The 12,316-nt window shown below is 33.0% G+C and overlaps 1 protein-coding gene across 8 annotated transcripts in view; it reads left to right on the top strand.

Annotated features, from left to right (window-relative positions):
* The first annotated feature begins 724 nt into the window (after positions 1–724).
* LOC117172978 overlaps positions 725–12,316 on the top strand; it is a 283,642-nt gene continuing 272,050 nt past the window's right edge. For 2 of the 8 annotated variants that reach the window (XR_004467089.1, XM_033361307.1), the window contains exon 1: positions 728–2,167. Coding sequence is in view for 7 of the 8 variants with exons in the window: in XM_033361307.1 (XP_033217198.1) it covers positions 1,075–2,167 (1,093 nt within the window). In the remaining variant the exon portion in view is untranslated. Of the gene's footprint in view, positions 2,168–12,316 lie in introns of all 8 variants that reach the window. The other 6 variants (XM_033361311.1, XM_033361309.1, XM_033361308.1 and 3 more) reach the window with 6 other exon arrangements.

Raw genomic sequence — 12,316 nt, 5'->3', positions numbered from 1 at the left:
ACTCTGATCGGAAATCCACGGTCAATAAGTCCCGGCTATACTCGGCTATACACTAGCGGCGATAGTTCGGGTAAGTTCGGAATAGCCATTAAATACACAGTGTCCCTTACTATGCTTTCATGTTGTATTTTGAGGCTGCGCTCGTGCTCTTTAACAAAGGCATCATCGGCAGGTGACTTTGTGTTGTTCTTGCCTGGTATCTTTGACATTCTGCTACTATTTAAACATCGCAAGTCCATTTTTCAATATAAATTATTTTAAAAAATCAATTTTTAATTGCAAAATATAAAAAAGCACATTATTTTGACCCAAATAACGCATTTTAATTATCCAAAATCTTATTCGATATTAAAGTTCTTTGGGCAAGAAGTTTTTCTCGATTTTTTCAGTTTGAGTCAGATTGCACTTATGTATCTTTTTAGTTTGTACGGCAGAATTAAAATTATAACAGAGCAAAATAGTCTGATATTGAGCAGCACGCCATCCCAAATCTGAGTGTTCTCACAAATTCAGCCTATTTACAGAGATATGGACGAGCCTGTAGGTTGTGGGTGGTCTATTAGCGTAACACTCAAACGTTTCCAGCGAGGAGGATGGGAAGGAGACTAGTAGAAAAAAAGTAAAGTCCGAGACTTGGTCTTCATCTCGCATTGTATTTACTCGCTTGCTTACTGCCACCGCGCAGCTTCGAGTCGCACTCCCCGCCTCGAAATGTCGAAGCTAAATAAAATTTCCCCTGGGCTAGTTTGGGAGCCTGCCATATGCTCTAATTTTACGTACCATAGCCAGGAAGGCAGAAACATCCGGTTGTTAGTCTGGCGAGGCTAATCGAGCCCCTGTGTATCTTTGATAAATGTCCAAAATTCTGAGTCCCGTAATATTTATTATTGCTAGTCTGTTCAAGTTTTTTTGAGCTATTTAAGAAAATGCGTTTTTAATTTAAAGTGAAACTTTTCTCTATTTTTATTATAAAATTTTTACAGAAATGTGGATTAAATTAAAAAAAGAAAGCTGCAGTTAATACTTGTGATCTGCTGATAGGTGTTGTGGTGTTTTAATGTAAACGTTTGTGAAATGGCTCTGCCCGCTCTGGAGAAGTATGCTCTATTCTTGGTTATACTTTTGCTGATTTACACCGGATATGCTTTTAGGATTCGAGATGGAGGCCTGCTGGTTTCGTCGGAGCAGCCTCATGGAACCTGCAACTCAGTGAGAGGTAAATGCTTAGATAAGATTGTCGGTGATCTGATTCTACCTTCTAAAAAGTACCAAAGCTTGAGTTCAATAGAAAAACTTGACAAGGTTCAGTTACTACACATAGAAAATAATGAGAAGTGGATGTTTGGGAGGACGAAAAAACTTTCTTCAGTAAAAGTCGAACATGGACTACGAAAGTTGAAGGTTTCGAAATTCGAAACGAGTATCAGTAAAGGAAAGGATGAGGATAAAGAAGCATTTCCTGATTCATTAGGAAAAGGTTCAGAGGACGAAGAAAATAATACGGAGGATATTGAAGCTGAATCCGACAAAAGCGCAATGGATGATATGAATAATAATGGCGATGGTGAAGTCGAAGGTGAAGAACGTAAAAATAATAAGAGTGAAGAGGGTGAAGAGAAAGATGAGAAAGGGGCCGACAAAGTAGAATTTGTTAAAGAAGATGACGATGACCAAAAAAAGGCAGGCGAAGGTATTCCAGAAAAGGAAGTAATCGATTATGATATCGGCAGTAATGCTAATCAAGATGAAGGTAGAAAAAATGTTTCCGAGGAGACCTTTCGAGAGAAAACGCATAAACATGTTTTCAAACTGAAAGAAACTCGTCTTTTAAAGAAGATGTTAGAGAGTAAAAACCTAAATACTGATCATTTTCCTTCTACTGTGAGTCCTCATGTGCAGCCTGAAATTCTTGCTGATAAACCCACTGTTGTTCATATTTTGAATAATGACTCAAAAGAATCGATCATTTCAAAATACACACAGAAATCCGAAGTAGAAACAGCAGATGCTAAGCTGACAGCGAAGGTTGATAAAAAAACCAACGCAACTGAAAAAGATGTTGCATTAAAATCTGCACCACAATCTCCATCAACGCTGAAGAAAAAATTGATGCCATCTGAGAATTCCAAACACTTAGCGGATACAAAAAAACCTACAAAAACAGAAAGTAAGTGCATTTTATTAATTTGACGGCCCTGTGCATTTTGTCTAAGGCTTGCCGACACACTCAATCATAATAAACGCACAGTGTGAAATAGTCTGCTGTACTTTACTGTAAACAGTCTGCTTGAAAATCACACTTCATTTTACTATTTGTACTTAGCAATGCAGGAACAGAGGCGAACTGTTGTTATATTTAGTACTTTGAACAGTCATTTCTAGCCGTTAGAAGAATTACAAAATTTACTTAAATATAACCTAAAACTATTTAACTCAAATTTGCACAAGAGCGCATTATTTAAAAAGAAGAAAAAACAAATAAATCCAACATGCGCTGAAGATCACGCATTCACATAGACACCCTCCAACATTATTGAATTAGCAGTCACGCTTATGATATTACAAAAATTATGCTCATTAAAAAATATATAAATACATATTTTTATTAGAAATTGTTTCATATATATTATAAGCTAAAACAGAAAAAATTCTAATTATAGATGAATCTGACAAAATTTGGCAGGAATTCGGAAGGACTCGAAAACGAGTTTCTGGGATGATAGCAATGTGATATCCTATTCGAGCATATCAAATTATGAGAATTTCTATTTCAGGGCCCGTATGAAGTAAATGTTGGCAGTTCATTGTTCTTAATTAATATATTCATTAATTATTAATAGCTGTGATAGTTCTGATTTTCAAATTCTAACAACTGGCATATTTTACACACTGAAACTAAAATATACCTGATGTAAATATAAAAATAATAAAATTCTGCATCTACTAAGCCCATTTTTAAATCAGTGCATTTATAGACTTTATAAAAATATCCTGAAACATTGAAAATGGCAATTTCTAAATTAAAATCGTGAAAGTAAAATCTTCCAATAAATTACTCAAATTTATAATCTATTGATAATAAATTTATTGATGCATTTGATGTTGAAATTTTGAACGTTAAAATTCAAGACCATCTATGAACGAAAATTTTAATTTTTAAATATTATTTTTTGAACATTTTTAAGTCCAAATTGAATAAAATTTTGATTTATAACTTTTAAAAGGAAAATATATAAGGAGTAGACATTAATATGGGCCGAAAAAACTAAAAATTTTGTATTTTGTTTATGGCTAGCAAAAATCCTTTTCTACAAATTAAAATGAGTATTCATGATTTTTTCAGATCTCTAAAACCATATCTTCAGGTAGAAGATACTTTTGAAATTTCAATCTTTGAAAACAGTTTTCTGTTCGATAAAATATTTTAATGTTCAGTTACCATTTCGTCATCGAATTAGTTTTTACTGTATGAATTAATTTATTTTTATTTTACAAACGATTTTCATAAACTTGTACTGTACGAAAAAAATCTGGAAATGAACTTATTTACGTAGAAAATAACTTTTATTCAAAAATCGAAGTTTCAAAGACAATAAAACATGTTACAAAATCATAAATTTTTTTTAATATCATGTTAAAGGATCATTTAGGACCTAAAAATACATTCAAGTTTAGAAGGAAAAGTCAAAATAACTATAATTGCGATTTTGGCGTATCATTAAGTAAAATAATATTTTCCCAACTTGAAAAAATTGTCGTGTGGTGAGCAATTTTGATGTTTTTATATAGTTTTTTATGGTCAGCTGCCAAAAAAGATTTGTTTTATTTTGACTATGGCTTGCAAAAATCTTTTTCTGCATATCAAAATGGTCCCCATGATTATTTCAGATTTTCAAACGATATCTTCAGTTAGAAGAAACTCTTGAAACTTTTAAACTTTGAAACCAGTGATTTTTTCAATATATTTCAATGTGGGGTCGCTATTTCTTTATTGAATCAGCTTTTACTGCAAGAATTCGTTTATATCGATGTAACAAAATATTTTTTAAAATTTGTATTGTAACAAAAATCCTGGCGATGAATGCAGTTACGTAGAATATAATTCTCATTTAAAAATCGAAGTTTCGAGGATAATCAAATATAAATTGGACCCCCCCCCCCCAGTTTTTGTTAGATGTTCACGTTTCACGACCCCCTGAAACCGAAAAACAGGTTTTTACGAATGTGTCTGTCTGACTGCATGTATGTGTGTCTGTAAACATGATAACTTTTGACAAATTTCATCTATTAGATTGGCCTATGGTACACTCGTTTAGTGTCCTTAACTAAAGGTCACGTTCGTTAGCCAGCCATTTTGGATAAAAATTCAAAAAGTGGGTACATGTTGAATATTTTTGAAACCACTTTTTTCAAAATTAAAAAATGCTAAGTGCGGGTATTCTCTGTACAGGTAACAGGTCCACGTTTTGAGAGTCACTGCATCCGAAAAACATGTTTTTACAAATGTGTCTGTCTGTATGTCTGTCTGCCTTACTGTAAGCACGATAATTTTTGAAAAATTTAATTTATTAGATTGGCCTCTTGTACACTCTTTTAGTGTCCTAAGCTAAAGGCCAAGTTCGTTAGTGAAACATTTAGGATAAAAATACTAAAAGTGAGCCCTTTTTGAACATTTTTGAGTACATACCAATTTTTTCATGATTCAAAAATTCTCTGTGATTCTCTGTTCATAGTACTTGAAAGAAAAAAATTCGCTTTTCCATAGCCCTACAAGATTATCATATCAACTTTTTGAATTTTTTCGAAAAATTGAAAATTCAAATTTTGACCGCACAAAAAATAATCAAAAATCAAAAATTGCATTTTGCGGTCAAACTATGAAAGATAGGGGAAAAATGATAAGGCACACATTGTGCATCCAAAAAATATCTACAAATTTGTTCTCAAAGGTCAAAATTTTGAGACCCTCTGAATCCGAAAAATAGGTTTTTACGAATGTGTCTGTCGGTCTGTATATACGAAATAAAAGGGCAATAGCTCACACATGAACTTTTTTTTGAAGCTAGAAACATATTATTTTACTTAATAATACTCCAGAATCGCAATTATAGTTATTTTGCTCTCCTTCTAAACCTGAAACATCCCTAAAAAGAATATTAGAAAAAAATTCATGGTTTTTTAACAATTTTGATTATTTTCGAAACATCGATTTTGCAGAAAAAAGTATATTCTACGTAACTGCATTCATCACCAGAATTTTTTTTACTCTAAAAGCGTTTGAAAATCCTTTGTTACAACCCCAACAGACAGTACAAGTTGTGAATAATCTTCAATTAATTTCAAAAGTGATATCGAAAACCTTATTGCAATTTTTCAAGTTTCCTTGTTCCTGCATTTTCAAATAATAATTATTATTTGGACATATTATATCCTTATCCATTACTTTTATCAGCCTTAAATAAAAGTGATTATATGTATATACATTAGAGTGCACCAAAAATATGTGTTTTTGCATTGTGCAACCGATCTACTATCGGCGAGAAAATCGAATCCTCTGGCTTTGACGTGAAGAAAGTAACTGAAGAAAAATAGTAGTTTAATGAATGAATGATTATTTTAAAGGTTAAAGTGTTGCACATTAATAAGCCCGAAACCAATATGCTAAAAAAATTTAATAGCTAACAGAACAGAAAATCTGTTAAAAAGCAAGGAAATTTAAAAGCTTTTAACGGCGGTAAATTTTCAGGAAATTTAACAGCTTTTAACGGCGGTGAATTTTCCAGCATAGTTCTTTATTGAAAAAAGAATAGCAAAATCTGAATAAAAATCATTTATCGTACTGTAAACATATTTTAACAAATTGCCGTTGGAAAGTTTTCAGTATATATCAATTAAATTGTTCGTTTTTTGTAAATAATTATAAAACTTTACTCTCGACAGTTCTAATGAAGATAATGAAGTCATTTAAGTTGCATCTAGTTAGTTGAACTATCTGTAATTATTTACAATTTGAAAGAAGCATATGCCTTTTTTTCTCTTCGTGTAAATTGTGCTATTCAAAGACAGTTTTCTATATTGGAAAGCAAGTGTAATAAACCAGCGCTCTGAGATAAATATTAACGTATACGTCTTTGCACGACATTATTTAATGCTTCTTAATATTTATTATTAAAAGTTTAATCAAATGATTTTCAGAGTAGCAAACGATTATTAAACTATTTATAATCTATACACTGAGAGTTTTTTGTTAGAATAAATGAAAAAAATAAATTAGAATTTAGTATAATATCGTTTCAAAATAGGGCGAACCGAGTTTTTATTACACTTATTCGTATTACAGTAGCGAAGTTTGATATCATCATACGCGTATTTAAAACACGACGACAAAGTAGTATTCTGAGTACGAAATATTATTAATCTCCATTTCAAAAATGAACACTATGAATAAATGATGTTATTTTTACTGAGTTTTCGAAAAATAATTTGAATATAAAAAATAGTGAATATTATAATCTCAAAAACGTATTTTAAACATTGATATGGTCAGTATGAAGTTCACAGAAAACTGAAACGCATGGCAAACTATCCCGTGTAAAAATAATTCATCTAGCTAAGTCTTTATCCAAGACATAGCCAAGATATAGCCAAAAAGTTTTTGTAAGTTTTGCTCCTGGCCGCGATCGAGACTTAATTCTTGGCCTTAAGTCGAAATTTTTCGTCTTCAAGCCGAACTTAAGGACACCGACAACAAAAGGTTCTAAAGACCTCGGAGAGTCATGACTAATCCGCTTTAAATTTTACCGAATGTTTATATTATTTATCTCTATGGTATTTATTTTTTATTTATTAATGATTTTCTTTAACCGCAGTAATAATATTCTTTGGATGGCAAATCTAAAAATGTGATCCATCTTTTCCTATCGCCAACAGTTAACTAGATACTTGTGGAACATCAAAGTTTTAATCTTTTTGCAGAAAATTGTATACACCTGTAGTTCTTGAGACTTACAGGTTCCGAATTTCAAATGAGCGAATAATTTTTTACAAAATCACAAGTTTTATCGGTCGCAAAATTTTAATCCTTAGCAGATGTCAACTGTTTGGCCTCAGCCTATAGCTAACTGATTCGTAAAAATCGCAGGCCCTGCCATTGTGGTCAATAGTTCGGAGAAGTCCGAGAATAATAAACAAAACATTCACAATAGAAAACTTTGATCATTTTGACTGGAAAATGTTAAAGCCTTAAATTTGTTCACATAACTTTCTTAAAAAAAAATTCTGTTTGCTTCTAAAGACTTCAAATTCTCATCTTGGCTAACTCCTTGAATAATATCGAAACAGTCACAAAAATTCCCATTTACTCCTACACTCGCTTTGCTATCCGTATATATTGTTTTTATAGCTTTTAGAAGCCATCCATTGACTCCAAACTCTTTCAGGACTTTCCAAAGTTTACTTCTATCTACCTTGTTAAAAACATCGTGTTCCATACCGCAGTTGTGGTGTCTTATAGCTTCATTTCCGAATGGTCCCATAAAATAGTTTCTGAAAGCGTCTACTGTAGGCGAGAAAACTATATGCATCTGCCAAGTTCCACCCAAGGATTCAGAACTACGGGTCGAAGAAAGGCACCAGCGGTCGGCAGTGAAAAAGCCCCCCCCCCCTGCTTTCTGTCACTTGTTTTCCAACCAAAAAAAATTTCTAAAAATATAGCGATTTTCACAAAAATAAGACTATCACATCCTTCTTGGTGATTGAAAATAATGATAGAGTTTATCCGTTACAGTTTCCAGTTACACCATTAAGCCTTTTCCCTTTCGGGGTAGGCGTGACTCACTCGGCAGGGGAAAGGAGTAGTGTGTGGAAAGGATAGAGATTTTTCAGATTGATCCAGAATTCTCGTGCTATTTAAGTAAATAACACGCTCGTTCCGCAATACTGCTCCGACCTAGGCTGCTGATCAATCTCTCTAGCAATCACCCCAAGCGAAGAACCTCACGAAGTAGTTATGTAAGGTTCCCCACTTGGGTCCATTAATAGCCAAGGTCTTTGTTTCAGGCGTCATTCACTCTACTGACACTCTTTTTATTAACTATTTGCCGCCATACTTTCCTGTCCTGGCATACTTCTCTAGCTTCTTTTATGTCCATGCATTTTTTCATGTAGGCTCTCGTATTTCTGTGACTTCTTATGTCTTTTCTAACTAGAGTCTCATTCACACATTCTAACCATTCTTTCCGCGGTCTATCTCTGGGCACGCTGCCATTTACTTTACCTTGATAAACTTGTTTCGTTAGTCGTTCATTTGGCATTCTCTCAACATGTCCGAACCATCTTAACCGATTTCTTTCCCATGTGTCTACTAGCGTCTCTTCTGCACCACATTCTTTTAGAATTATCTCGTTCTTACTTTGTCCATTAGGGTTTTCTCGCTTATTATGCGCATGAATTTCATGTCAATTGCGTTAATTTACAATCGCTTTAATATCTTTATTAGAACTGAAGATAATATAGTTGCACATTTTTGTTCTTTAAGCAACAATTTTTATTATTTCTCAAATTTCTCAACTGCAATTGGTTCACAATAGTTTTCCTCATACTCATGAATTTTTTCAAATTTTTCCCATTGTCCCTTGTATAAGAAATAATGCTATAAACTTGACTCTTCGTAAATGTAACCGAAAATCCTTACTTTTTTATACTTTTAAGTCTGCCAAGCATAACGAATTTTTTACATAAACGCCCTCAAGCTCATTTACGTAGAACACTTTTAGCTTTCATACGCATCATATAGAATTTGCCCATTACTATTTCTCATGCTGGCAAAATCTGTACTTTTATTTCCCTTCATTTTTTTATAAAGCAGTTTCTTGCTTCCTTCAAAGTCGTTTTGTATTTTCTTCTCTTCTTCTGCTCTAATTGTATCTTTACGTTCCTTAATTAATCGTTTGTATCCTCTTTTTGTGCCTGTAATAATTTTTACGTCCATTTCTTTCCTCATTGCTAAGACCTGCGCTGTTTAAAGTTCTCCTGTATGCGTCTTTCTTTGCTTTTTGGGCAACCTGAATTTCATCATTCCACCACGCATCACCAGACATTCTTCCTACAACCGCGGTACCACGCACTTCGATTACACATTTAACAATGATATCCCGGAACTTTGTCCATTCGCCCTTTATATCTTTGCTTTTTTTAAGCTCGTCCTACGTTGCCCTATCTATTCTTTCGATTATCTTATTTTGAAAATCTATTCGCACATCCGGTTTCTGTGGGTTCTCAATTTTGATTCAGGTTTGTTTCGTTTTCTTTGTTGTCTTTTTTCTCCATCCCCTAACTACACTGTAAAAACACGTTTTAAAATTGCAATTTAAAGTGTAAATTTGCACATATAATATGTCACTTTAGACACATTAAAATTACAGGTTAGAAAGCAAATTTCCACATGTTGTGCAGAATGACGTCTCTTACAGGTTTAATTCAATGACTTTGCATGAATTCATATGACGTGTTAAAAATTACTACGTTTAGTGTGTGTAAAAAAAGAACTCTAGCTGTACAAAGTAAAATTCCCTCAACTGGTAAAATTACCGACTGCGCATAAATTTCTATTTTCTAACGAAAATTTCTCCACTTCATAGTCATTTTAGATTCGTCCACATAATGTTCCACATTTGTTTGATTTTCACGATGGACCTTGCTTTTTCGCTCTTTTCTTCGCGTGTCATGAGCGAAACGTGTATTTTAGTTTGAAAACTTTATTGCTCACTTTCTGTGAAAGCATGAATGCGATTGACGGATTTTAAATTATAAATGCTGTGCCATATACGCTTGCGTAATTGTAAATATATTTTTAATATGATCTTAATGATTTAAGTATTTAAGGTTCGGTTGATATTTTGGAGAAATTTTCCACTTTCCGTTGTTGAATCTTATGCCACATATTGAATTTCAGTTCAGTTGCGAATTTTACACTTTTGTGATATTTTAGAAATTTCTATACTAATTTCACGCGACTGTGCGTGAGTCCACTCTTTACATAGTTTAGCGTACTAAAATTCTACAACCTGTTTTTACAGTGTAAGTTAATTTTGGAGATCAGAAGGAAATGATGAGTATTGCAATCAGTACCCCTCATGACCCTTGTACATCCACTTCTAAGCATAGACCCAGTAATTTATCTGCGTTATAGTTTGTTCTTGGATCCCAAAGATTACTTAAAACTTTTTCTGTATCCTAATTTTGGATACCTACCCATCCATTCATATCTCTAAGCAGAATTATTCTTTCACTACGATCGCAAATATTTATTGTGTCATTTAAAGTGTACCAGAAGGGGTCTTTTACTTCTCTGGGATCACTATCAACTGGCGCGTAGCATGCTACAATAAATTCTCTTCTGATTCCTACTTTCATTCTAGCAAACAGCAGTCTGGGAGATACGAAATCATGATCTCAGAGATGCTGCTTCACGCTTTTATTCAAAATCAGACCTACTGATTGCCTAGCATGTGATGCACAATCTACTCTTAACCATATTTGAAATCCGCCTTTTAACACCTAATTTTCTATTTCTCTACTCTCGCATCCCTTTTTCTTTGTTTCAGACACACATAAAATATCTAGTTTCTGAGATGCATAGTTTCTCGTAATTCTTTTACCTTGAGATTGTTGTTGTAACGTTCGTCTTACCAAACGTCAGTTAATAAGGGAGGCTTGGAAGGGGGAGGGGTAGAACTGGAAACGAGAGAGTCGTCTTTGGTTTATGTGTTTATGCTAAGAATGTCACCAGCCTTCAGCAGCGTTGTATTAGATGGGAGTTCATGTGATCCCATATGTAAATACCGGGCCGCCCTCTGGGCAGAACACCCATGTTTTTTCACTTGCAAAAAAAAAAAATTATTAGCCGTTGGTCTGGGGCTTCAAAATTTCCTGATTTAAAATTGAGAAGTGCTAACACCAGCTACAGGTTTGACCCGGAGAGCAGTTATAGATTTATTAACTTCTTATTACTATCCCTTTCTCCTCATTGTCAATGACCGTAGTTTATGGATCCAGCCAATACGGTGCACAATGAGAGGCCCGACCGATGGTTAACTTTTTTTTGCTGCCAACCACCTGCAGTCCCTTCAGCCGGTGTTAACTTAAATGAGTCATTTTTCATAAGATTTTCTTACTCTCTTCTCAATTAAATGAAAAGTTTATTCATATATTTTTTCTAGAAATCTGTTCTCAATAGTTTCAAAAAGGTTTCTTCAAAATATCAAGTTACACAAGTATATCCTTGGCTTACAATGAGCCTCTAATTATGGCCATTTTATGCGATTTTTGATATGCCTAAGACTTTTGCAAAACATTTCTGAGATATAGAATTTCGATAAATACAATATTTACTGATAAGAGATCAAGTATATAAAAGTTCAAATAAATTGACTCATAATTTCCTGACCAAAATCGAAGAAGTAAAAATTGGAAACATTTTCCATCCTAAACTCCGTAAGGCATAAAAATGGCTAGAGCAACGGCTAAAAATATTTCTTTTTGCAAATAAAAAAACATGGGTAAATTTATTTGCCTAAAAGAACGATTTAGCCAACGTGTCCGTTGAAATTCCTCAAATGTCATTTTTTGGGCCACCCTAATATGTATGTTCATTTGCGTTTATTTCTTGTTTATTTAGGGCCTAAATCTTTGAATTTATTACAAAAAAGATACCCCCCCCCCCCGGACAAAAATCTCCGCGTTGTTTGTAGATTTCAGGTTTGAAATTTCTTTTTCATCACAGAATCACGATAAGTTGATATAAATTTACAAAAAAATTTTTTTTACAACAAATATTGGCAACAAGCAAATTTTACAACAATAAAAACAGATCAATTTCGAATTTAGAACTAAATAGACAAATAAGATAATTTGTTACTGAAATAAATAAATGAATATATATATATATATATATATATATATATTCATTTGTGTTTATTTCTTGTTAACTTAAGGTCTAAATCTTGGAATTTATAAAAAAAGAGAGACTGCCCTCCCCCGGACAAAAATCTCCACGTTGTTTGTAGTTTTTAGGTTTAAAATGTCTTTTCCATCCCAAAATTATAATAAATGAATATGAATTATATATCTTTAAGTAGGTTTCTGGGTTTTCTATTATCTAAATAACGAAACATAATTTCAAAACCATTCAAATTTCTAAATAGACCACCTATGGAGTTTAATCTGATAAAATTTGCGCATTTCTAGAAATACAGGCCAAACCTACAACAATAAAAACAGTTCAATTTTTAATTTTCAAATAAATGCATAAAAAAGA

This window comes from Belonocnema kinseyi, chromosome 5, assembly GCF_010883055.1.
Source record: "Belonocnema kinseyi isolate 2016_QV_RU_SX_M_011 chromosome 5, B_treatae_v1, whole genome shotgun sequence".
NCBI classification, from domain to species: domain Eukaryota; kingdom Metazoa; phylum Arthropoda; class Insecta; order Hymenoptera; family Cynipidae; genus Belonocnema; species Belonocnema kinseyi.
Note: the sequence above shows the minus strand (reverse complement) of the source record. Positions and strands in the feature narration are given on the sequence as shown.